The 27,347-nt window shown below is 37.8% G+C and overlaps 1 protein-coding gene across 5 annotated transcripts; it reads left to right on the top strand.

Annotated features, from left to right (window-relative positions):
- CHFR (checkpoint with forkhead and ring finger domains) lies at nt 1–26,952 on the top strand. Of its 5 annotated transcripts, none has more exons than XM_086474024.1 (17): nt 1–230; nt 2,308–2,407; nt 10,819–10,928; nt 13,365–13,424; nt 13,578–13,790; nt 14,792–14,974; nt 15,562–15,718; nt 15,962–16,116; nt 16,688–16,850; nt 17,595–17,737; nt 18,164–18,283; nt 18,825–18,908; nt 19,623–19,693; nt 20,601–20,688; nt 20,864–20,971; nt 22,049–22,121; nt 24,406–26,952. In XM_086474024.1, the coding sequence occupies exons 1-17, from the start codon at nt 95–97 to the stop codon at nt 24,446–24,448; spliced, it is 2,007 nt and encodes a 668-aa protein (XP_086330150.1). In that variant the 5' UTR covers nt 1–94; the 3' UTR covers nt 24,449–26,952. The 5 variants fall into 5 exon arrangements, with proteins under 5 accessions (XP_086330150.1, XP_009949265.2, XP_086330153.1 ...); XM_009950963.2 differs by having other exon boundaries at nt 14,792–15,007; XM_086474027.1 differs by having other exon boundaries at nt 13,578–13,799; nt 14,858–15,007.
- The last annotated feature ends 395 nt before the right edge of the window (nt 26,953–27,347 follow it).

The following is a 27,347-nucleotide window of genomic DNA, read 5'->3' as shown; positions in this document are numbered from 1 at the left end:
CCGGGCGAGCCCTCTCCCCCTTCCCCCCCCGGGTCCTGTGTGATGGTGGGTTTTCGGTTCGCTTTGTTTGTTTTTTTGTCAGATGTGAATCCAAATGGAGCACTCGGAAGGAGGCGAGCAGAGCCAGCAGCAGCAGCAGCCCTGGGGGAAGCTGATCCGGCTGGGTGCTGAGGAGGCAGAGCCGCACGTCTTGCTGCTGAAAAGAGAATGGACAATTGGGCGGAAGAAAGGTGGGACAGGGACACGCTGCGCTGGCACAGGGCGGTGTTTGGGGGAGAGCGGCGATCCCCCCTCCTGGCCTTTCAAACATTGGAAGGTGGACTGAAACTAGTTCGGTTTGGTGCTTTCAACTGTTGGAGGCGCTTGCTAGGCAGTCCCTTACTCCTAATTTATCTCTTGGCTCTGTGTGAAGAGGAGGTTTTGCACTGACCTTTTCTTTTTTTATCAGCTTGTGACATGTGCACGTTTAAAAGTGAATATGCCTTTTAGGTTGTCTGTGATAGTTTGTACAAGTAAGAAAAGACGATTGTTGATTCAGAAGAGTTTCTGTGTGTTGGTCCTGTTTGCGTTCCCATTTCGTTTCTGTGGTTAAAATAAGTTGGAACTGCAATGCAAAATGCTTGTGCTTCACAGAAAAGAAAACGCCCACGTAAAAGCCCTTAATTCTTCTGGCCATATAAAGATTGCCAAGTACTGAAAGTTTCTCTGAGAGTGGATTTGAAAGCTTTATTCCCAGAGTCTAGGGCTTTCCCTACTTGCCTTTATTTTAAAGGATTTCATGCTTACTTACATAATCATTGCAGTGTTTTAATTTTTTTACTCTGCCCTGACAGCACTAATTTTCAGTTTCCTGTTAATCAGTTCAAGCTATTTGACTGACTAGTCATATCCTGTAAATAGTCTTGATCAAACACCAGATGCTATAGCTCTGTGAGAAATTCAGATAATATATTGTAGGAAAAATGTTTTGCCTATTTACATTTAGTAATATACATATAGATTGGTTAGCGTTATCTAAGTTGTAGGCAAATTATTCAAATTGAGGTCTAGTTGAAGGTTGTCCTGCAGAAAAAAGATGAATTTTTGCATGTTCTGTTACTTCCATAACTGTTTGCTATGGATTAATAAAATGAGTGGTTACAAGAATACCAAGCTTTGAGTTATAAATATTACTTAGAAAATCTTCAGGAGCATTAGAAGTGCTTATTCAAAGCATTTTGTCCTTCCTGCTCCCCTATGAAAGTCTAACTCCGTAGAATAGAAGGGAAATGTTGGCACACTCCTGAATAAAATGTAGTCTTCTCATTTCTAGTGGGCTTCCTAGCATCACAAGTTGCGTGGCAACAGTTAGCTCTGTAGCTGTTGATTGTTCCTTGAGTATTAGGAGTAGATAGTGATGAACTGTCACCAGCGTGTATAGTGGCTACTACGTTCCTTCTGGATACATTGTTCTTCCAGGCTGAGATACAGTGCACCCACAGTGTGAACAGGTGGAAGTGAATCACATCTGCTAATTATAACTTTCATGTAAGCAAGTACTTCGAGTCATTTGTGAGAGAGATTAGTGGGAAACCTTGAGCATTGCCTTGAACAGTCAATGTTAAAGCGAAGTAAAAATACTAGATTTGCCTAGAGCTCTGGCGTCGTAGGTGGGAAGGTTTCTATCACATCAACATTGTCATTACACTTCTCTTGCATATCCCTAAATCTTCGTCCTGGATTTTTAATCTCCCTTGAGCTTTATTAATGTAATAATGCTGTCAATGGAGATGAGGAAAGTTTTCCTATTTAAAAACAAAAGAAAAAGTCTTTAATATAGAACAGTAATACTCTTTTATTGATCAGCTGTTGGTGCCTACTACTACCGCCCAATATACCAGAATGAAGCAGAAGTGAAATGCAATGCAACAGTGTGACAGTGATGTGGGAAAAGAGCTGGGTGCACTGTGATGTATGGCACTAGAATTAGATTGAGTACTTCAAATAAGTGTGAATTTACCTCTGTACTGCTCTAGAACAGAGTAAGTGTCATTTGGTTTCCATTTGTAAGGGCTAGGATTGGGGGGGGGGGGAAGAGAACTAAGCCATCTTGAAACAGTTGAAATAAGCTGGTATCAGTACATAGGGCTATCTCACCACTTGTATTTATGTGTAACGTACTAGACTGTGTTGCTGCCTATATGCCAGTAGTTTTGAACTAGTGCAGATGTACATGAGTCTGTTGTGCATTTATAGCCATGTAGAATGCTGATCTGTCTGTGTAATGTGTATTTTTAAGCACACTGGAAAATCTGCTTTCTTTTTAAGGTTGTGATTTATCGTTCCCTGGCAACAAGTTGGTGTCTGGAGATCACTGTAAAATTGTAGTGGATGAAGAATCTGGTCAGGTGTCATTGGAAGATACAAGGTTGGTTCTTCTGTGAACTTCTGCTCTTCTTTTCAGTCTGTGAAGTAATATCTTGTGTATTGCTTGAGCCATCAATAGTAAATCCTTCTCTTCTTTGTTTCTTTTTTCCCACCTTTTACATCTAGGTTTGGGGTTTTTTTGGCTCTTTATAAATATTTTTTTTTCTCTACAAAGGAATTCATAGTCTACTGGATGAGAAATACTGTTGATGTAATGATTCTGTAGCGTATTTCTTTAGACTTGTGAAAAAAGTGACGCCAGCATTCTTAAAAGCTCTAAACATGAGTGTGTCTCATTTCAGGCACTTAAGTAGGGATGAAAATACCTGCAGTGATGATCTCAAAGCATAAAACAGATGTGGAGTAAAAATCTGTACTTGTTGTACATCTTTCTGGTATTTAAAATATCCATAGACTATACAGCATAAGCACTGTAGTAGTCTAGCAGTTGTGATGGGTGTGTCAGATGGAGATTAGAGCCTATTCAGTCTAACTTAATAATAAAATATGTTTGCTAGATTTCTACTATTGGTATTTGTTTTGTTTCTTTTGTTTAACCAGAATGATTAGTTTCTTTTCTGAGTGTTTCTGTGTTAAGTTAGGGGTGCGAGAACTAAAGTCCTTAATGTAGAGAGGTAGAAGCACATACTTCACTGGAACTACTCTTAAAAAAAGCCCCTAATTTAGTATATAAAGTTAATTACATACTTCTTCACATACTGAAGGCCAGTGAACTTGCTATACTGGTGAGGCTATTTCCTGTAGAGTTCTAAGGCTAATGTGCGAGTACAGATAGCACGTCAGGGGTTGTGAGTGGCTTCCAATGAATTTTAGTTTGTTTTCTGGTTTCGTTTATAAAATTTGCGGTAAGAATTTGAATGGAAGGGTATTTCTTAGGAGGATATTGTAACCCTCTTCAAATTTTCATCTGCTTCATTTTTGACAGGATGTTTTGTCTAAGATTGTCAAAAGCTTCTGGTTTATTACATTTCAAGAATTCTGTGACATTTTAAAATGCTTCTGTAAACCGCATTCTTCTTCTGCCAGTTTATTGCAGTCAGTAAAGAAATAAATAATACATTTCTGCCAGCTCCCCCCCATTTTTCATGTCTGGAAGGCATTTTACCCAAAGACGGAGAAGACGCTTCAAAATATATTGATGTACATACATAAAGAGGAAATTTCATGTTTGAGGTTTTGAAGGGTATCGTGCCAAATCCCTGATCCAACATACCAGAATGCAATTAAATAGGTAGCTCAGGGTTAGTATCAAATACCTGCTGAGCTTTTGACAAAAATCCCTCCAAGAATATTCTGAAAACCTTTGAACTGTCTAATTGAATGGCATGCACATTTTTGGGGGGCACTGGCAGAATGTAGGAGCTTTAGTTGACTTTTTTTTCTTCAGTAGAATTTTTGCATCTCTGCTCCTTTTCTGTCTCTTGATCAATCAGTAGCTATGTTGATATTAAAAGCAGTCTTTTTTCAGGGTGAGGAACTCACTTCCAGATATCTATGTGGGCTATGCATTTCTTTTTCTTTCCTCTATTAAAATGAAACATACAGAATTATTCATGTCGGAAGAGACCTCAGGAGGTCACTTAGTTCAAACTCTGTCAAAGATGGATTTGAACTAGGTTGTTTAGGCTTTTTCTAGTCTGGTCCTGAAAACCTCCAAAGACAGAGGTTCTGTGGCCTCATGGGGCCTTTATTCCAGACCTTAACGACCCTCACAGTGATATTTTTTTTTTTTTTTTCCCTTGTGTCCATTTGAATCTTCCTTATTTCAATTTATGACCTTTGTCACCTCAGTAACTTCTTCATAGGTACTGGCTGCTGCTAGGTCCCCTGCTCACCAAGCTGCCTTCTCCCAGGCAAAACAAGCCCGGTTCCCCTGGTGCCTTAGCTCGTAGGTCTTGTGCTCCAGCTGTCTGGCCATATCGGTGGCTATCTGTTGGACTTGCTCGAGTTTATCAAGACCTTCCTTGTACTAGGTGACCCAAAACTAGATGTAATATTTTAGACGTGGACTAATGAGTTCCAAGTAAAAGGGAATAATAATCACTGACTACACCCCTGTTAATACAGCCAAGCGTGCCATAGGCCTTCGTCACTGCCAAGGTATGCTGCCAACTTAAGCCTAGGCATAAGTCCAAGGTGTATGATCTTATGCTTAGTTGTACAATCCACCAAGAACCTTTGCTAGCTGGTGTCTAGCCTGTACTGTTGCAGGTAGTTATGGCATCCCAGGTGCAGGCCTGGGGGTTTGTCATTTCTGAATGTCGTGCTGTTCCCATCAGCCTGTTCCTCTAGCCTGCCTAAGTGCCTCTGAATGGCCGCCCAGCTCTGCCCCTGCTTTGGTGTCATCCACAAGCTTGATGTCTGTGGGTGGATTTTGTCTCCACTTCTAGGTTGTAGCTAGAGAAAATAACCAGGAGAGGACCCTGGATAGATCCCTGGGGGGCTTACACTCCCAGAACTTGTGGGATGGAATTGTAAATTTTAGGGAAAAATATCAGGCCTAGCTGGGATGTCTAGGAAATGGCTTATAATTGTCATTCTCCAATGTTATCACAAATGTCAAGACATTTCAAACAACAAATCAGGCCGCGTTTGACTATAATGGCAGTCTCAGAGTGTAGCTGTAAGTCTAAGCTTGAGAAATTGTCCTTAGTTTCAGTTGCATGTAGCTGGTAGAATTGGTTTAGACCAATGTCATGATAATACAAGCTAAAGAAATTGTGAATGATGTAGAAACATTCCTACCTTTTTTTTTCCCCCCTCCACACACCTCTCCACCCCCTGAGGCAGAAGGTGCAGCCAGCAGAAAACTAGCAAAGCCAAATTAAAGTTATTTTCTGTATGATGTATTAATGAGAAGGCGAGGCTTGTTACAATGGTAGTGTAATAGAAAGTCTGCATATATAGACCACTATATGCATGTTGTACTCCTTTGTATCTAACAAAAAAAGAGTAAGGTCCTTTATGTGTTCTGCTTGCCTGTGAGTGGCTACCATTTGTTGAATCAAGAGACAAAACGGGTTGATACTGCTACTTGCAGAAGACTGTCTGGTCTTCTGGGTCTTCCAATGGTTGTGCTGAATATCAGATAAGCTCCAAAAAATCAAGCAGGCTGAAAGAATGTTTGAGTTGGCCATACAGATGCCCAGAGTCCCAGAAAAATACTACAATGTCAGCTTTTTCTTCTTTGAAGGGGAAAATAGTTTGGAAACATTGCTGTGGTCAAGCTCAGATTTTTCTGGTGAAGAGGAATGCATTGAAGGAGGCAGCTAGTGTGGGACAGTTGAAGTGAGTGGACTTTGTTTCTGTATTGTAGCTAAACCAAAGAGTATCATCAAATATATGTAGACAGCTTTTTATCTCCCTGGTAGCATAATGAGTTCTTGGATCTACTTTGGAAAGAATTTGCAGGTGAAAGAAAATGTGTAGAGAACTCAAAATTATTGAGTAAATAGAAGTTTGGTAGGAATAAAAGCCAAGTTAGGAAATAGTACAATAAAATATTCACAGACTCACCCTTTTTTGGAGTATGTTTCTGCTTTAATTTCCAGACCATGCACTAGTTGCTTTATACTGCATGAAAGAAAACAAATTGTACAAGCTAACCTAACACAGTGCAGGCACTAGTTGGCTTGCCCTAAGTAAAAGCAATCATAAGAGTCTCCATTTTGAAAAAGAAATTTTAAGGGCAACTAGGGTAATTTTCTTAAAGACCTCCTCTTCTTGTCTTCTAGGAATTTTTTTTTAAGGATTCTAAGTGATGTTTCAGAGCAGGAAACTATTTACACATGACTGATACTCATGTGACAGGCAAGCAGATATTCTGGGTAAATCAGAGGTTGATCTTCATTTGGCGCTGGTGTCCTTTTTGCTACCAAAGTCTCTTCACCCTACCAGTCAGACCTACTTCTGTGAACATTAAAAGAATGGAGAATGACACAGTACAGAAGGGATTCTGTAACTTAATAGAATTCAAAACTCATTTCAGTTTACAATGTGTTCAGGATAATATGCATTTAAATAGCAGATAACTATGAACCCAGAAGCTTTACCGTAAATTACATTCTTTTCCTGGATGGACACTAGTAATTACTAAAAAATAACAGTCTGGCATTTTTCTTGGAAGCATACCAAAGTATCTTACAACACCTAGATCATTCACCGACTTCAAAAGTCAGACGATTTTGAGTGAAATGTAGCTGTTCACATCAATTCTGCACAACAGTTGGGATTGGGAAGTAAAGGTAATGTGTGGTTCATTAATCAAACTGTTGAGTCATCAACCACATTGGAATTGAGTCAAGGCCTGACTTTTTTTTTTCTTCCAGTCTTTAGAAAAGTGATATTGGGACCTTTTGTGACATTATTTCACAACACAGACAATTTATATCTGATAGTACTGTTTTTCTTCCCCACCTTAAAAATTATGCAGCCAGTTGGTGTCAATTCAATATTAAGTCCTAATGAATGGCCTTCATATCTGGGATTCTCATTGTACTTTCTACTTATTTTATGGGGACCTTACTTTAATTTGAAACATCAGAGGAATGTAGAAATGTCATAATTTATTGTGTATGTCTGGTTAAAAAAATACCCACAACATTAATCTATTATGTCCACATATCTGTTAAATGCCTCATGCTAAAGCCTGAGACTGGAAATGAAAGACTAATACAATTATCTGGTGTAGATGGATGGTTTTTTCCCTTTGATTATTGGCTGAGATATAAATATAACTACTTCAGTTTGCTAATGTATTTAAGAAAAGCTTATGGTTTTCTGTGTTAAGTGGTATCAGTTTATTCCCAGTTCATTTCGGTCCATGGATGCCAGATAATTAATTAGTCAGCTCTCACTGAAGTCTGTATAGCTGTACAAAACTGAAAAGGTTTGGCTATTTGTGGTCAGTTTGACAGTTAGGGTCTTGGGTGGCTGTTTCTGCAGCTTGCCTTGTGAGATCAAGCACGAGTGGTTACTAGGTGTGTGATGATTTTTTAAATTTTTTTTTTCTGTTTCCAATAATACCTCACTTGACTTATTGTCCCTCATAACCATCTTGAAACTTGGCAGTCATGACAGAGTAACTTCATAAAATACATTGTTGTGACATTTTTTTCCCTATGTATACTGAAATACTGGGATTAGAAATTGCCTGTAGAAGCTAAACCTCAGTAAGAGACAATTCTTGTTACTTGAGTTTAGCAGTTTCATTACCATAGAATCATAGAATGGTTTGGGTAGGAAGGGACCACGAAGATCTCCTAGTTCCAACTCCCCTGCCATGGCAGGGACACCTCCCACTAGACCAGGTTGCTCAAGGCTCCATTCAACCTGGCCTTAAACACTGCCAGGGAGGGGGCAGCCACAGCTTCCCTGGGCAACCTGTGGTGGTGCCTCACCACCCTTAGGGTGAAGAACTTCTTTCTTACATCTAGTCTAAACCTGCCCTCTCCCAGCTTCCAACCATTACCCCTCATCCTATCACTGAAGGCCCTTGTGAAAAGACCTTCCCCAGCCTTCTTGTAGGCCCCCTTCAGGTACTGGAAGGCCACTATAAGGTCTCCCCAGAGCCTTCTCTTTTTCCACGCTGAACAAACCCAACTCTCTCAGCCTTTCTTCTTAAGAAACATGTTCCAACCATCTGACCATCTTGGTAGCCCTCCTCTGGACTTGCTCCAACAGCTCCATGTCTTTCTTGTGTGGGGGCTCCACAGCTGGACACCGTATTCCAGGTGGGGTCTCATGAGGACAGAGTAGAGGGGCAGAATCACCTCCCTTGACCTGGCCACACATCTTTTGGTGCAGCCCAGGATGCGGTTTGCTTTCTGGGCTGCAAGCGCAGCAAAAGAAGGTCTGTTTTACTTTCTGGAAAACTAAGGAGGTCAAACTTGATGTTTCCTAGTTTTGTTAAAAGACCTCTAACAGGTTTCAGGGATTGTTGTGAGCTTTACTGTTTCTTTGACAATTGAATGAGGTACAATTTTTGCTTCAACATAATCTTTTTAGTATATTACCACTAGCATCAATGTTAAGTTAAAAATGAGTATAGTTTCTAACAGACTAACTAAAATTCTTTTTTCCTTTTAACTGCTGAACTTTGATGTTCTTTTAGTGATGTCTCTGTTCTGCTTGTTCGTTGGTGCTGATGTCTCTCAGATTAGTCAACATCTGCATGCCTGAGGTAAAAAGGCAAGCTTAAAATACTTTTCTTGTGTATAGGAGAAGCTTGGACATTCTTTAATAGAGCAAATATTGATGTGACCCAAAGATTTTTGTTTCTTGATGTTTAAAGTAGGATTTTGGTGATACAAAACTGGGAGGAGTAGCTGATACACCGGAAGGCTGTGCTGCAATTCAGCGAGACCTGGACAGGCTAGAAAGTTGGGCAGAGAGGAACCTAATAAGGAACCTAATACAGTTCAAGTGTAGGGTCCTGCACCTGGGGAGGAGTAACCTGATGCACCAGTACAGGTTACGGGTTGACCTGCTGGAAAGCAGCTCTGTCAATAAAGGCCTGGGAGTCCTGGTGGACAGCAAGTTGACCATGAGCTGGCAATGTGCCCTTTGTGGCCAAGAAGGCCAATGTTGTCCTGGGGTACCTTAAGAAGAGTGTGGCCAGCAGTTCAAGGGAGGTTCTCCTCCTCCTCTACTCTGCCCTGGTGAGGCCACATCTGGAATAGTGTGTCCAGTTCTGGGCCCCCCAGTTCAAGAGAGACAGGGAACTACTGGAGAGAGTCCAGTGGAGGGCGACAAAGATGATGAGGGGACTGAAGCATCTCTCTTATGAGGAAAGGCTGAGAGACCTGGGGCTCTTTAGCCTGGAGAAGAGAAGACTGAGAAGGGACCTTATCAACACTTATAAATATCTAAAGGGCAGGTGTCAAAAGGATGGGGTCAGACTCTTCTCAGTGATGCCCAGTGACAGGACAAGGGGCAATGGGCACAAACTGGAGCACCTGAACATGAAGAAAAACTTCTCTGCTTTGAGGGTGACAGAGCACTGGAACAGGCTGCCCAGGCTGATTGTGGAGTCTCCTTCCCTGGAGATACTCAAAACCTGCCTGGACGTGATCCTGTGCAACCTTCTCTAGGTGATCCTGCTTTAGTGGGGGGGTTAGACTAGACGATCTCCAGAGGTCCCTTCCAACCCCAAACGTTCTGTGATTCTTATTTTTTTGTATCTTGTTATTTATGTTGAATTAGTTGATTCAACCATGTAGATAGTGAAAACCGTTGCAGAGGTAAGAGCAAGACTGATACCTTGATCAAGACTTGCTGTAGTGATTCAAAAGGGCTTGCTTTTCCTTTTGACTTTTTAATGTAATGCTTTTGACTTTGTGTTCAAAAAGGTCACGATACAAAGTTCTAATTTTCTTTCTCTTTGCATGTTACTAAATGACAAGAGATTTTTCCAGGTCTGTTTGAGGAAGGCTGGGTTGTGTCCTGGGCACAAGTGGTGGTCTCCAGGAGGTGGCAGCAGAGGTTTGCTGCTATTTCATGCAGCAGCTTGCTCTGCTAAGTGGAGAAGCAGATTTCTGTTTGTTTATATTTGGTACTAATTGCTGAGATTTTGAATGGCAGAAGTCTGAAATTCTAGAATTCTGCAGCCCTGAAAGAGGCTTATTGCAACGGAGCTGGAATTATTCAGTACTTCAATAACTTGATGTGGTTATAAAACACTAATAACTTGTGTATAAAACATCATCCATAGCGAAGGAGATACTTCCCCTAATTGGCAGCGCTCACCAATTTAATATCTTCCATGAGTCTTGGAGTTTTTATTAATATCAAAATAATTCATTCCAACTCATCTTTTAATTAGATATAACTGGTTTTCCTTACCAACTTCTTGCTTTTGAGTTGCAAACAGTCTAAGTAACCTTGGAATTTCAGGTTTTTTACTATTTGAAGCAAGAGGGGAGAAGAATTAATGCTGTGTGGCATCCCTGACTGTACAGGAAAAGTTCCTTTGTCACAGAATGTCTTAGGAGATTCCCAGTGTTAATTGGAAAACATAACCTAGAACTTCTTGAATAGAACTCCTGTTTCCTGGTTTATACTTAAAGGGTGGAGATGTTGTACAGAAACAATCATCTAATTATTTTAAGACATTGGCCAAATGTCAGGGATCTTTTGTCTGTCTGTTTGTCAGCTACCATCTCTTTATCAGTAGCTGTAAATGAGCTTTGAAGTCTTAGTAGCTCTGCACTTCTGTCTTTGGGATAAATTTTGTATTTGTTTCCGGACTTTTTTTTTTTTTTTAAATCCTGGCTTACATTTTTTTTGGGAGCCAATAGTTTTGCTTTATTAAAAGTATCTTGTGTTTTCCTTTCCTTCTCCTATCTAATATGAAAGCATTTATGCTAAGTTATCTTTTCTTTTTCTTTACAGTACAAATGGAACAGTAATTAATAAACTGAAAGTGGTTAAGAAGCAGACATACCCTTTACAGACTGGAGATGTGATCTATGTTGTTTACAGAAAAAATGAGCCAGAGAACAGTAAGTAAATGATATTTTTTTTAAATGGTATGCTTAGTTCTTTTTTCGAGTCATGAGAGGAAAAGAAATATCAGTACAATCAAAACGGAATTGCTCAATTTTAAGACAAATAATTTGCTAATGTTTAAAAACAATTCTGTGTAGAAGAGGTCTCGTGCCAATTTTTAAAGGGACAAGTCTGAGCAACTGTCTGAAATTGCAGTGTGCCTAGAAGTAGTTTTGGAAGAACTAATCCATGGAATGGTAGCTGATGAGGTCCTGATCACGTGCCCAATGCTCCTTTTAGAAGTCAAATTACTGGGGTAATTAGTGATACTTTATATATCACATTGAAGCAATTTTTGGCACCAGAAGGAAAGGCTGCAAAAGTTTTTTTGTTTTTTTTTGGATTGGGTTTTTTTTGTTTTAAAGAGGGAAGAGGCAAAAAGGGGGACGGTGGGGAAAAAAGCCCTGTAGTGAAAGTAGAATTAGTAAACTTGGAAAAATATTTGTGTGGTCTTAAGGAAGAATCATGCCTCGCATATCTATAATTCTTTTCAGGAATTCTTTTTGGGATGATGCAATTGAAATAACAGAACTGGGTTTTTAAAAATAAATAAATAAAAAATTAATGGAGGTCCTTCCTCAAAGGTTTTTAGATAAGCCAAGCTGTTGTGGGGCACAAAGTAATGTTTCATATGTTAACTGAGTAGAAGTCGGGGACCAAGGTTTAGGTATAAATGCTCAGTTTTTGCAACGGAACAAAATTAATAAAAGATTTCATGAATGATCTGTGTTGTCATCTGTTTTAAAGATGTTAATAAATGGTTTGGGAAATTATGACTATTGAGGCAGCAGAATTTTAATTTCTTACCTTTTCATTTCATACAATTTCATTTCATTCAGTTATACAGGGTCATTAAATCCAGCACTGAAGGAAAAGATTTACAGGAAGAACTTAATCACTCATTATTATGAGATAGCAGATGGAGTTCAACTTTGATAAATGGGGGGAAAGAAGGAATGGGCAAGCTCTGTCTTTTACATAAGTATTGTTGTGCCCCAGCCAAATTCTCTGTCCATTACCATGCAGTTCTCTTTTTAAGTGTGAAGTGTATAGTATTTAAGTTTAGTGGAGAACACTCGCTTTCTGGAAAAAACTTTTAATGAAAGAGGCATTTTAAATGTTAATTCTCATTACTGTATTTGATAGCTCTGAAGTAGAACTTTAAGGTGAACAGGCAGATTTTGTATGATCATAAGCTCCCCTATTATTGTGAAGATAATTGGTTATACTGGGAGATGGGAGGGTGTAGTATTAGATACATTTACAGCATGATATTTGATTTAAAAAACAAGACGGTATTTACAGTTTTCTTAAAGTAATAGACATATGAACTGTTAATCTAAAAAATTCTAGATACGTACAACTCACAACTGAAATTCTTCCTTTATGAAGTTGCTGTTAATTTATATACAGACAGATTTATGCTGTCTGATGTAAATGTTACAAGAAGCAGTGATAAGCTATATTTATCTGTCTTATGGCTTGTTTATCTCACAAACCCTTTCTAAGGTGGCACTATTGCAGTTGATGCTACTTGAAAAAATTCACTTACATGAATTTTCCAGGTACTTTGTAATGAACTGAATCACTGATTTCTTGATTTTTGTTTGGGTAAAGAAGTATTTGAATTACTAAGCCTCCAGTTCTGTGTTTTCAGCTTATCCATCTTCAAAGACAGAGAGAGAATTTGGATTTGGCACACGTATTTGGCTGTCCCGAGTAGTTCTGAAGGAGACAATACTCTTAACTTTTAATCAGAAAAAGGATGGCTACAAACAGAGAGTCTTATTTGCTTCTAGGCTGGAGATTGGGAAAGAAAAAAAAAAAAAAGGATGTTAGGGGAATCTTTGGAACTGTATGAGGTTGAAGTAAGGTGGAGAAGGAATGGGTATTATCCAGTTGGTTTTATTAATAGATACTGAATTAGTTTCTGGATGAAATTTATGGCATGTCTTAATCTGTATTTTTGAGAGTTCATGTATTTCAAAAAGAAATTAAACAAAATTGGTTGAAGAAGTTGAGAAGTGAGCTCAGAAATAATAAGGTGCTTCGAAGACCTTTCATTTAAGTATCAGTAAAAATACAGTTTGTTCTGACACAGAGCAGATTTTAGGTTTAAGAAATTATTAAGCCTCTGGTTCCATGGCTGGCACAAGTTACATGTCACACAAAAGCTGCTCTGCCTGGTTTCCTGAGAAGAAAAGACTGTGCTGTGCTGTTCCTAATTGCCACCTAAGTAGGAGTAACATTGTACTATAGAGGTGACCCCTCATTTATCTTCATTGTCTGACACTTTGGGGAAGCAGCCACTTGTGAACAGTTGTTTATGTGAGATTAAGGTTAGTGAATTTTTGTTTAAAGATTCTGATCTGTATTTTTTAATCTTTCAGATGTTGCTTATCTTTATGAATCCTTAAACACAAAACATGATGCAACTCAAGAACCAGTAGGTAAGGAGGTAAATCAAGATCCATGAAGAGGAGCTAAGCTCCAATGACTAATGTAACCCTCTTGAGAGAGTTTGGTTCCTTGGAATTTTGAAGCCATGATGTGGTGCCTGTCACATAGATCTTTTTCTTTCCTTTTCTCCCTTCCAACTGTAGAAGTTAATGTAGAAAACCAATGCCATGTGACCAAAGATACCTCAAGTACAGGAAGAAGTAATGATGAGACCCAAATTACCTCATCACCGTCAGCTACTCAGTCTTGCTATGAGGAACCACAGCCATCTACTTCTACATCTAACCTCTTTAATGCTTCTTCTACCTCTCTTACTGAGTCTGCATCTGTTCAGCAGGATAATCCTTCTACATCTGGTAAGAATTGTGTGAAATATTTGAAGTTTGATATCCCATCAACTGTTAGTCCAGTTTTGAATTTTACAAGATTAATCTCTTACCCTTATCTGGGTCTTTAGCATTTGCTTTGTACAGTTCTAGTGAAAATACCAGGTGGATATGTGCATTTTAGCTTTCTCTCTCTGAGTAGACAGGGTAAATCTTGGTGGATGAGAAAGGCAATTGTGAGAATTGCTGATGCTCAGAGGGGCAGAAAATGCACATAAAGCCCAAACTGTTCAATCTTTACAGTATGGTTTTGTAGTGGAGGACTGGTGAAAACTTGGCAAATCTATGTGGCTCATGTAACAAAGGAAGTAGATAAGAGTGCTCGTGCTCATGCAGTCACTCCGAGAAACTACTGCCGATCAGCAGTCCGCTTTCCCTTGCTTAGAGCTCTGAGGCCAAAATATACCACATGGATCCCTAGTCCGGTATCTTGTGTAATGTTGTCAAGTGCAATACCACAATGCCATGTAACTGATTCTGTGTTTGGTCGTCTGTGATTCTGTGAAGTCTTAAAATAGAACTGGAGCAGAAACGGCTATCTAGAAAATGGCGTTTGTCAACAGTTCATTGGGACTTTTTGGACATGCTCCTATGAAAACAAAGCTATGCCCTCCACTGTGGTCCTGACCTGTTACATATGATCAGTGTTGCATCAGTCCTCTGCCTGGCATCTTTGTCAGGAAGACCTGGTTGAATAGTAGTTGTCTTATGAATAAATACAATTTAAAGAGGAATGGTGTTTTTAAGTAGGGTTACACGTCTAATACCGTGATTTCCCCCCAGGTCTTCCAATAAGTCAGATTGGCTCAGAATGCATTTAGTATAGCTATGCAGACGTTGCTTTTTTGCTCCACTTTTTTCTATTCAGCTGTTTGGATTGATGTGTGTGCGTCAGTGTTTGAGTACCTTTTGTTTTCACATGTCCCATACCTGTATGTAGCCGTGTTCATGTTTCTGTTTTTATTTTGCAGGATCACAGTCCTCAGTTTTCACTCCTGTGCCTGCTTTCCCAGTCTTAGAATCTGTGTGTCTAAGAGCACTGCATGACAAACATGAAAATCTGGATACGAATACCGAAACCTCTGCAATCACTTCAGAAATCACTGACAAAGAAAAAGCAGAATCAGATTCTCAAAGGACAGGGGAGGAGGAAGGTTTGGAACCTGCTAAGAAGAAACTAAAAGGAGGCTAGTATGCAGGATTGCACAACCTACCCTGCACTCTTATTTTAGTGTTATTGTTGAAAGTTAGTTTAAAAAACTAATTAGAAACTTATGTCCACAATTCATAGAAGCCCAGTGAGATTAACAGAAACATAAGGATCTGTGCTTTTATGAAATAAATTCAGAATGCACACATATCAAACCTAGAAGGTCTTGAAAGGCTATGTTAGTAGGGGATAGGTAACTTTTTTCGTCCTTACCATGCTATTTTATGTTTTAGTATTGTATTAAATAAGAAAAGCAAAACTCCCATCTCATTCTGTGCTCCCACAATTGAGTCAGGTCAGCTGTCATCACTCCTTCCATTTCTTTCTTGCTTCTTCTTGACTTGATTTCTGCTCCAGTGAAAATGCCTTCAGTAGCAGAAGCTGTTAGGTGTAAACCAAGAACTTTTAGTAGGACCATTGCCAGTGAACAGTGAATCAGTGTATATCTTTCAGGTCTTTTTTTAACACAAATAAAAATAAATTTTAAAAAACTTCAAAAATGACATACTGTGGAATCTTCTGTCTTTCTAGATGAAGATGCTTGTCCAAATCTTTCACCAGCAGCTCCAAATGAATGTATAATTAAAATTGGCTCTGAAGATGCAAAAACATCAAACGTGAAACCGGATAAGATGGAAGAAACATTGACTTGCATTATCTGCCAAGAACTGCTGCATGACTGTGTAAGGTATGTATGATTGACAAAAGCTGTAGTCATGTGGCAATAATAGAAGTTCAATGACAACTGTCTGAGGAGGCCAGAGTATTTAGGGTTTTCACAAGCCCTTCTGAGTCCCCTCCCCCCACCCTCTCAAGCTATATAGCCAAATCACTGCTAAACAGTTTTTGAGTGTTATGAATGTATCTGAAAAAGGAAAGATTTGTATTTTGACTCCATTCCTTTCATTGTTTTTATATTTGTCTTTTCCAGCTTGCAGCCTTGTATGCATACTTTTTGTGCTGCCTGCTACTCGGGATGGATGGAAAGATCTTCTCTGTGTCCAACTTGTCGTTGTCCAGTAGAACGTATTTGTAAAAATCACATATTGAACAACTTGGTTGAAGCTTATCTGATTCAGCATCCAGGCAAGTTGAACAGTCTGCGTAACAGAATCTGATGTATTTCACACATTAGCTGTGTAATTGATGTATGTCTATTAAATTTCTATGTATGTTTTATTACTCTGCTGTTTTCTTTGACTTGGCTGTAAGAAAACAAGTGCATTTAATATGACATAATAACTTGTAATATTTCAAATACTGGGTGAGAATTGAAGGTGATTTGATACTATAACTGGGTATGCTAAGAATTCTTAATTTTATTTTGCTACTTAATTGTGAGAAGCATATCAGTTTTATCAAATAGGGCACACTGACTGATTAGGCCACCTAAACTCAGATACTTCTGAAAAATATACCTGAATATGGATTTAATTAACTTTGATCATGGCCTCTTGAAAACAAAACTTAAGTTGCCTGGTACTACGCTTCCCTTAACAGAGAGAGGAATTTAACTAAGATCTCCTAGAACTCTGTTAGCCAAAAAATAGTTTTATGGAAATGAGACCACAGTAATTGTAACTGTGTTAGTAAAGTAGGGTGGGGATAAGGGTTGAGGTGTTCTTCTCTTGAAATTTGAATTTGGTTCTTATGCCAGATAAATGTCGTAATGAAGATGATGTACGTAGCATGGATGCTAGAAACAAAATTACTCAAGACATGTTGCAACCTAAGGTGCGGAGATCTTTTTCGGACGAGGAAGGAAGTTCTGAAGATTTATTGGAATTGTCAGATGTAGACAGTGAATCTTCAGATATCAGGTATGCCTATTTAAGTTGTGCGCTGAATTAGATTTACTTATGTTGGAATGCACAAACCCACAAACTGCACTAGTTTCACTAACATTGTTATTGCTGATAGTGTTTCCATGGTCATTGCCAGAATGAATCCTACTTTTGTTCCCAGGTAAGTTCATTCTTACCGGTAATTACCTTGGCAATTCTCCTGGCTGTCCTACTGAACCTTGAGCACTCAACAAAAAATAATTAAAATTAGAACTTCTTAGGAGTCCAGCAAGTTTATGACCAACAGCCCTGTCCTGAATTGTGCAACAGCTTCATGTGAGATACGTGGAATTACCTTTTCCAGTTACAAATTGTCTGTTGCTTTAGAGAAAACAGGTTTAAGGCCAAGAACTTGTCAGGTCATAAAGCAGTCCATGACCCTATGAGTGTAGCTGCAATGGAACTCCTCGTGTAGATAATTATTCCAGCTTTGTTTCTCTTTTTCTTGTTCATGTCACTTCTAGTCCTACTGCTCTTTTTTTTTTTTTTTTTTTTAACTACTTGGGGAATACTACAAAATACAAAGTTTTTATCTGTTGCAACTACAGCAGTCTTCACAGCTGGGAGGAAATGAGTTATGTAAACTTCTATATGTTACAGGATGAAGAAACTCTAAACTTAAACTTTGAAAATATGACCAACCCTTGTCTAGCATAGGGATATGAGTCGTGTTTGCATTTGTTGGCTGTGATTTCCTACGACCTTGTCTTATTCTTTCAGTCAACCATATATAGTATGCAGACAGTGCCCAGGGTATCGAAGACACTCTGTTCCAACTCTGCCTGGCACAGGCCAAGAGACAGAAGCAGGAGGAATGCAAGCACTGGGAGATGCACCATCTACATCTGCCAACTTCCCTGCAGGTCAGTGTCACAAAATCTTCTCAGTAGTGGCATACTAAAATACTACAACTCATACGCCCATTATGAGCTAAACAAGCTCACTCTCACAGATACTACTGCAAGAGTTACAATACCACTTGGCATAGGTGTCTCTGCAAATATCATGAAATTTTACCATGATTTTTCTGTATATTTGTCCAAAATAGATTGTTGATGGTTGATAGCTCTTAAACTGTTCTACATATTGAAATATTTTACACACCTACGTAGTTTAGAAGTCAGAATGACATTTTTCTGCTCTTTTGTAGAATCTTTGTAAAAATTATGTTGCTTGGTTGTTACTTTCGGATTTTTATGTTGCTAATATTCACTAAGATTCCTAGTTCAGGTTGCAGTTGTGCATATTGTTCAGTCTACCCATTTTTTTTCCATTTTTAACTCATCTAGCTGTCCAGGAATATGTGTGTCCTACTCAAGGAAGTCATGTAATATGCACCTGCTGCTTTCAGCCAATGCCTGACCGAAGAGCAGAGCGTGAGCAGAATCCTCATGTTGCTCCTCAGCAATGTGTGTAGTTTTTCTTTCTTTCTTTCTTTCTTTCTTTCTTTCTTTCTTTCTTTCTTTCTTTCTTTCTTTCTTTCTTTCTTTCTTTCTTTCTTTCTTTCTTTCTTTCTTTCTTTCTTTCTTTCTTTCTTTCTTTCTTTCTTTCTTTCTTTCTTTCTTTCTTTCTTTCTTTCTTTCTTTCTTTCTTTCTTTCTTTCTTTCTTTCTTTCTTTCTTTCTTTCTTTCTTTCTTTCTTTCTTTCTTTCTTTCTTTCTTTCTCTTGGCTGCAGAACTAAATCTCTCCTTGTTTTTAATTAAACTTAAGTTTACTTTGAAGAGTGTTCTTTATGTGAATATTTTTTTATCTGGACTCTTGTAGTGACAGCGTGAAAGAATCTTCCTTTGTAAAATGTTTTGTTCCTGTAGAATGTATTTCAAATGAGAAAGGTGTACTTTTTTTGACCAAGTTTATCCATGCTGTACTGTTTTTGATTTATGAGAGCAATAACTGTTGAGTTTTTGTTGTGTGTAGATCCTTACAGAGGTTTTCTTTGTTATTTTACAGGTACAGTTTGTCTGCAACCCTTCTGTCACTTATACTGGGGCTGCACTCGGATGGCGTGTTTTGGCTGTTTGGCACCATTCTGTGGTATTGTGGAATAATCTGTTTCTTATGAGCCTGCTCACTTTGCAATAATGTCTGTCTGTCTTGAACTTTAGGTAATTGAGAAATATAATAGGTTAGTTTGTAGCACAGTCATGCAAAAGGAAACAGTCTGTGTCCTCTCATCACAAACATAAAAAATTATTGAGTGGTATGTGTCTTAACTTTGAGAGGATTTAACTTCTTATCTTCATACCATATTTGGTTTGAAAACTACGCTTGTGGAGCATAACACTTTCCCGTATAAAAAGAATTATGGTGCATTTCATCCTGGTAAGAGAATCATACAAATCTGTAAAGAGCACTGAACAACTGACTGATGTTAACTGATCAGAAAAGGACCTTACTCTTAAACATGCAGACTTCTGAAACTCAAGGTTTTAGACACTTTTAAAAATAAATTAGAACAGTTGAAATGACTTGGCTGCAGTTTGAAGCTAGTGGAATATGCTTTAATAGCACTGTTAATTTGTGCAGATTAGTAGTGTTTGTGGACTAAAGGTGAAACTGTAAAATCTCAATGTCTTTGCCACTGGAAGTTATATATCACATGCTTTAGCATATGTTGCAGTCATTTACTTGATGCTCACGTGAGTCTGTGCATGTTATTTCAGGAAACAACAGAATCATCAGAAAATGTGTGAGGGCCATAGGGTTGGGGGAAGAAATAGTAACTACTTTTCTTCTTGTTCTGATTAGAAATAAATCTTGGTGATAAGTGTTTAGATGGAGTCCTAAATAACAACCACTATGAGTCAGATATCCTGAAGGTATGTTTAAAAATCGTTGTGTGTGATGTATAATAATGTACAAAGTTTAAGATGTTCTTACTCACGAAATGACAGTGATGTGCTGCCTAACAGTTACAGTGGTAGCATTGTGCCACTTGGCAGCACCTGATTCTAAAAGGCAAATTTAATGAGCTGGACCAAAGTTATAGTTACTGTGTCTAGACTGGACGCATTTTCAGCCTCTGTGCAAGAAGGCGTCATATTCTAGAGATGCATTCTATTTAGCACCAGCCTAAATTAACAACAAAAAAATCATTTTCATGCAATCCTGGTGTTTAATTTCTCCGATGTGTATGTCCGACAGGTGCCAAGAAGGCCAAAATTCTAGACAAAACTTCTGAATTTGAGTTTAAATGACTGATGGACACACTGTAGATATGTTTGGTTGTTAAATCATAAAAGAATTTTACTTGTATGACATATTTGTTAGGAAGCCAGTTTCTACAGTCTAAAGTGTAATATCCAAAATATTACTTAAGAGAAAAATAATTCACTAAAAATACACCAGGAAAAAAGGCTTGTTAAATAGTTTTTCCCAGACAAGTTAAATTTCATGCTAGGTTGCATGGAAAATATTTTGCCCATACCATAACAGGGTTATTTAAATTAGGTAAAGTGGATGAAATCTTGATTTAAGGTAAATGAGAGTGTGACTGAAATGAATGTATTTGCATTCTTTTGGCAAAAGTGGGGATCTTCTGAAAAAAAGACACTGAATGGAAGGTTTCGTTGGTGATCTGAAAGGATCATGCTAATTAAGTTAAAGATATTTAATTTTAACTTGTAACCAGCATCAACCCGTTTTGAAATCCTAGTTAGATCTAGATTTGGAAATACTGGAGGGTGAATGACTTTAATGTCAGAGATTTTTCTTTGCTCTTTTCAGGATTACCTGGCATCCAGGGGTTTGACGTGGAAAAATATGTTAAATGAAAGTCTCTTAGCTCTTCAAAGAGGAGTTTTTATTTTGTCAGGTATGTGTTATGTTCATTTTTGTACATGTATAACTCTTTGCCTATATATAGCTCAGTAATATCATCAAGAGGTTTGAAGTTCTGGGTACATAACCAGTGCCATCAAGACATCTTTGTTAAGTCTGATTTCTCAAGCCTTACACTGACATTATGTACAAACTGCTTTTCTCCCCAGATTACAGAATAACTGGGAACACAGTGCTTTGCTACTGTTGTGGCCTTCGCAACTTTCGAGAACTTGCCTACCAGTACAGGCAGAATATTCCTGTTGCTGAATTGCCAGGTGGGGATTGCTTCGCACAGTAAGAGGGAAAAGCCATCTAAAGAGTTATTCAGTTGTATCCTTGGTTTTTTAGCACCTTCATGTAGCCCAGTGCCTCTTTCCAGGAGTAGTATCTTGTACTGATTGCTTTACTTGTCGGCTGCTAAGCTTGCATATAGTTATTGTCAGACTCCCTAATGGAGTCTTTTTTTTCAGTACAGTTTCTCATCTGTAGAGTAAATATATCTGCATAGTGAAAAGAGGAATTAAGTAAAATCCAAAATATAGTCAACAGGAACTAGTTGCTGTAGTTTAATTTCTTTTCCCATTTGAATACATAAAATGATGCACCTCCTGAACAATTTCACATTTTACCAGCTCTTAACTAGGAACAAGAATCTTTTCATAAATTAATTCTAAATCCGGTTGCATTTACAGTTTCAGTATAAAATTGCATGCAAGAAACTGTGTCTCCTTCAATCCTAAATCTGTGGGGAGCAGAAGCTCTTCCAACAGTCTACTTTTAAATGTTACTTTTGTCCATCTAGTTCCTGTTGTTAGTGACAGCTTGCCTGTCTTTAACTGTTGAGAAGTCTGCTTCTGCTGCTGTGCCTAATGAGAGGCAGTCTGCTTGTTTCTCCTTAGTACTGCTTTTCATTTTAGTGTAACGGACTGCTGGACAGCTGAGTTATAATGTATGTAAAAGTGGGGAAAAAACCCCAAACTCTACCAAATTAATAAATTTTTCTTTCATAGGGAAAGATGTGTAGACATATGCCCAGTGTCTTAAATTGTAAAGTCTGTTTCTATTAAACTAAATGGTAAAATTTCAGTTGACAGCAGAGAACCAAATCCTTTCATCATAAGTCTGCACGAGCCTACTATTCAGAATTAATTTTTTGTCCTTCATTAAGTGTTTGCTTTGTTTCTAGAAAGGTGAACCAATATAGTTTACAGTCGTTTCTTGCCAATCATGTCTTGTTTCTCTACAAAGCCTACTCTGATGAGTAACCACCACTAGCAGTGACTTAATAATCTACATCACCTTATTTAATGACTTTTGTAATAAATGCAGCATTTCATTTGCTTTTTTTGTAGTGACTGTCACATCACGTCCTGATTGCTACTGGGGGCGCAACTGTCGAACTCAGGTCAAAGCACATCATGCCATGTAAGTTATAGAATTTAGGAGGTGTTTGGGGTTTTGTTTCTTTTTAAAAACAACAACAAAAAAACCCCAACCTTTGAAGTGCCAGAAATTGCATGAGTAACACTGTTGCAGCATAAGCAAAATTGGGTGAGCTTTGAGGGTTTTTTTGTAGGGTTTTTTTTAATACAACTTTGAAATGAGCTCTTCATGCATGTCAGAAGGGCACTGCTAGAGCACTCGTAAGTTGATGTAACCCATTGCTAACGCTTCTTGAGTCTTGTTTTCCACCCTCATCTCCCCCTTCATTGCTATTCTCCCACTGAAGCAGCTTCTCATTTACTTATGTCTGGGTGCTTCTTAAAAACACTCTATATACAATAATTAGCCCTGTGCAATTTCCATTTGAAACTATGAGAGACTCTTCTAGTGAAGTGCAGCGTACTTTGAAGGGATAAATTGGTGGGAATAATTGTCAACAAGAGAAACAAGAGAAGTGTGGAACATGTAACGTTAGGAACCTGGTGTGACTTAGCAGTTCCTGGGGGAGTTTCTAGGTCTTACACATCTGACCTAAGAAATCCGGCATATGGTGAAAATGGAACACTGAGTCTGAAGCTTCTACTGTCTCAAGTGTTTTAATACATCTAGGGGACGTGGGCTCCTGCTATCTGGTCATTCATGAGAAATGTCCATCCAAAACAAATCAAGGTCCTTGATTAAAAAAAAAGGCTACTGATAACCAGTGCAATTTCATTCTTAAGAAAAGATGCACGTGTGGCAAGACAAATATTAAAGCCTTGTAAAACAAAGCAAAAATTATGTACCTAAGAGTTAACTGGTTCTAGGGTGGGTAGAAAAGTCCTTCTTGCTTTATGAATAATTCCCTAAATTCTCAGTGCAATTTAAGGAAGATGAGCTGTTACCCTGTATTGAGAAACTGCTTTAATGAATAGTAGATTCTACAGCATCTTTCTAATGCTGCAATGAAGATACACACTTAGCATAATACCTTTAATATTTCAGGTACTACAGGTTGAAAATACCCAGTCTGTACAGCTCAAGCAAGCAGATCATAAGAAAAGACTTGTAAAATATCCATCCTCAGTCTCTTACAAATTCTGAAGGTTTTACCAAATAACTTTCAAATATAATTTGGGATTTAAGTTGCAGATGTAATTCAACGTACCGCTGCTAGCTGTAACTTCACATTGCAGGACTGTCTACATTCCCAGAGGAGATTTTGTTTTGAAATGTTAGAGAGTTAATTCATTATCAAAGTACTCACCAGTACTCGTCTTTGTTCATATTGTGGTGGATAATTCCATCTAGAATAGAAATGACTCATGGGTTTTTTCCTTTTTCTTTTTCTCTTTTTTTTTTTTTTTTTCCTTCAAGCATTAGCTATTGCTAGAACCTTACTGGCTGCTGCTCTTAATTCCTGAAATCAGTAAAAGCAAACAATCCTGTCATACCACTCTTAGATATGCAGTTACTTTTTTTTTTTTTGTCAAGCTAAACTGTTTTGCTAAGTAGTTTGGTTATGTAAGCAAGGTTTCTTTCTAATCTTTGATCTGATTCAGCAAGAGGGAGAAAATTCATGGTCTCTTTTGCATCATCTCTTCCACATGTATATGTATATACACACTTGACACCGCAACTCCCGTTTCAGTTGTGTATCGGGGATGCATAACCCAAGTAGAGAAAAACAAAGAATGAATAGCGTGACATTTTTGAGAACTGGGAAGAAGTGCCTTTGTACAAATTTGTGTTATCAATTTAATTCATGGACAGGCTTGCCATTCCATAAAACCTAAATAATACAGAATGAGGAAAAACTGCTTTTTTGTTCCAGAAGAAGAATCTAAGCCAGTGAAAGAGCATGTTTATGTTGAAATGTATTATTAGCCTGGTTAATTCTAGTTCTTGGTGTCTTGTGTAATGGTGTCTAAAAATTACTAATGGCTCACAGGGCAAAATTAATTTGCTGATTCCAGTTTTAATTGCCTTCTGGGTTTGAAGTATGCAGAATTATAGAGGGAGGCTTGTAATAACAGGTTTTCTGTGTGCATAATAAAACTAACAAGGGTTGGGCAGAAGAGATGTTGAAAATCCTGTTACAGATAACATGGTGGCAGAGTCCAATCTAAACAGGTTCTGAAAAAGATACGTTAGTGTGTAAATGTTCTGCTTTAAACTGTTTAACATTGAAAATACCTATGAAAGATGCACAGTATTTTGTTGCCTGACTTCTGAGAACTTTGTTACATTTTAATACTTTTTGTTGTTTGTTTTTTTTTTATTTCAGGAAATTCAATCACATTTGTGAACAAACACGATTCAAGAACTGAATACTTGTAGTCTGTAGAGAGGGGACAAAAAAAACCTGTGACACTGCTTGTACAGTCTTAAGGTTTCAGGGGATCTTCTCAGTTCCCCCATAGCAGGGAATCAATAACTTTTGCATCAGGGAATCTGGTGTGAACTGTTTTAGTTTGTAGAATTTTACAGCTGTACATGAATAAGGTAGTTGGTTTTGGTTTGTTTTTTTTTTTTTTACAAGAAACTCCAGCAAGCATTGCATTCCATCCTCATGACTACAGTGTCCATGTATCACTTCAGTGAAGAACACAAACAGAAATCACACACACAAAAACCAGCCATATCTTGGGAAGACCTAAGAATAAGGAGTGTATTTGCACTACTTGTGAAGAAACTAAAAAAAATCCTTAGACTTAAAATAGAAATGTTTTGTAAAAGTATCTGATGGATATTTCAAGAGCCATTAATATTTAAGAAGGAGATTCTCAGTGTATATTTGCAACTGCATTTTGTGGTAGTCTGATATTTTGTCGCTACCCATTGCATTTGGGCTAGAAACCACATTAATATTCACTTTAAAAAAAAGTAAAATTCCGTCCATTAAACAGCTGTTTCAACTTAAAGCTTCTACCATATGTGCAGTGTTATAGTGGAAGTAGTACAGCTTCTTTTCTTAGTTTAGTCGTGTTGATGTTTTTATTCATATTAAATTACAAAAATAATTGCACAAAAATTTGAAAATCACATTTAAAGTTGGGGTAATACTTGAAGCAGAACAGAATTCTGCTAATATTACTTCTGTAGTGTTTTATATCAGAAGACCAAACAGTGCTTTTGACATAGAGCAGCCAGTAGGACACACTGGTTCATTTTTTTGTATTTCTTTTTTGGTTTGATACCGTATGCTAAATATGTACTTCTGCCGTGCAGCTGTTCTCTAGCATGCATACACTGGTGAAAATGTCGAAAAAGCTATAATGTAAAACAGAATATAGCAGCTTTACTGGAAGGAACAATCTTACGTAAGTAATTTAGTTTGGACAAATTGTAGCAATATGGAGGCATTTCTGGATAGGGATAGGGATGATGAAGGGGAACACTGGTGTAGCTGACATAAAAAATGTAGATTTTATTTTCATGCCTTCTGCAGAGCTTGTTCAGGAAATGTCCCAAGCACCATTTAAAAAAAAAAAAAAAAAAACACGCAAATATCCCGACACAACCCACCCCGCAGATTCATATGATCTGATCTGTTTCATCATCATCTGGTAGCGAATGTTGACAAACCTCAACTGGGACCAATTTTTGTTTTTCATCATACCTAGAACAGTGAGACGGAATGAGAACATAGCATACAAAGTTACCTCTGTAGATACCATGTTGTTTTTAAGTATGCCTTATTTTATGAGCAGGATTTATACTTCTATGTTAAAAAGTGTACACACGATATCTTGTGATATAATGGAGCACAAATGATGCAGCACATTGCATCTACTGGGGTCAGTGAATTAAACAACTATTTCCAGTAATGCACACCTTAATATGAATGCTAATCAGAATGGTGCATTTTTGTTTAGATTTTTATTTTTTAAAATAGCTGTTGTAAGGATGAGTCTGTTGACCATGCCCGTATGCTATTAAAAATACACTTTGGTGTGGATTTCTCTTCCTAATCTCTGGGCATTTTCTCCTGTGAGTAGGATTGAAATTGGATCTGGAATAATACTTGAAACTTCTTTTAACAACAACAGTGTGTTTCTGTCTTTTAGTATTATTAACAATGTTCTGTTGCTTCTGTATTTGTATTTTATGTTTAGATTTTTTTTTTTTTAATGGTTATTGTATCTTCTCAGGACAACCATTCCCAGCTGTTTTTGATCTCATTTTCATCTCTGGCTGTGCATGTAGCAAATTGAATGCAGTTGTGGAGATCAAGCCTTTGCACATTATATGCAGAAATGTGCTTTGCATTCTCGTTCACTACTTCCCACACCCCAGATGGGCTTTCAGCATAGACTTGTCACTGTACTAGTGTTCAAGCCTCTTGTGCTGAATCTTTTTTGTTGGTCAAGAATGTGTCTACAGTACTATGTACAACCTCGCTCGCACTTACTCAAGTTGTGTTTGTATAAGGATGTATGACGTGACTTCAAGAAAAAAAATTGGGGAAAAAACCCCCAAACAACAGAACTCATGTACTTAACATCTAAATTACATGTGCAGTAGAGGTTCTTCAAATTCCTTTTATAAACCCCTCTTCCCTGTTAACAGATAATTAATCTGCCTTTCTATGCATATAGGGTTGCGGTAGTGCAATGGAATGAAGGGATTTTTTTTTTTTTCGTCATTTATATTGTACCAGGAAGAGATGAGAAATTAAGTTGCAGATGGGGAGGGTGAATAAATCCTGATCTTTATATACTCTTAAGTAAGTAAGAGTATCTGTCATGGGTATTACATACTCTATACATTAGACCTTTTTAAATGTATGGTTACCAGGTGATAGTTGATGTGATTAAATGTATGAACTATGCTTGGTGTAATTGTTTAAATACTGTAAAGGTGCAGCATATTTTTAACCTGTCTAAAGCACACCCCCACCTCCTTTATAAGAGATATTTGGAAGCTGAGCATGAAATGTGGTAGAATAGATGTTGTAAAAACTGATTATGATAGGGTTTGACATAGTGGTGAACAAGGTATATAGTCTCTCTCTTTGAGAAAGTTCTTTTATAAAGAAGGTGGAGAGTAGTTCTTCCAGTTCTCTTTTGTGATTTATTTTTTTCCTGAACTAAGAAGTTATTAATTAAAAAAGAAGAGAAAAAAAAAAAAAAGATTCACTGAAGTTGTCTGTTTCTGTTTCTTCTGTGGCATATTCTCTCACCACAGAAATGGATGTATGCATCACTTGCTAATGCTTGGTCAAGC

The sequence above is a fragment of the Leptosomus discolor genome, chromosome 16, assembly GCF_034619465.1.
Source record: "Leptosomus discolor isolate bLepDis1 chromosome 16, bLepDis1.hap2, whole genome shotgun sequence".
NCBI lineage: Eukaryota > Metazoa > Chordata > Aves > Leptosomiformes > Leptosomidae > Leptosomus > Leptosomus discolor.
Note: the sequence above shows the minus strand (reverse complement) of the source record. Positions and strands in the feature narration are given on the sequence as shown.

What these genes read in the sequence shown, in the direction of transcription:
- CHFR (XM_009950963.2), top strand. Translation starts at nt 95, where the DNA reads ATGGAGCACTCGGAAGGAGGCGAGCAGAGCCAGCAGCAGCAGCAGCCC. An exon ending in AAAAAATGAGCCAGAGAACA is followed by an intron (nt 10,929 to 13,364) that starts GTAAGTAAATGA and finishes TTAATCTTTCAG; the next exon opens with ATGTTGCTTATCTTTATGAA. An exon ending in AGTGAATCTTCAGATATCAG is followed by an intron (nt 16,851 to 17,594) that starts GTATGCCTATTT and finishes TTATTCTTTCAG; the next exon opens with TCAACCATATATAGTATGCA.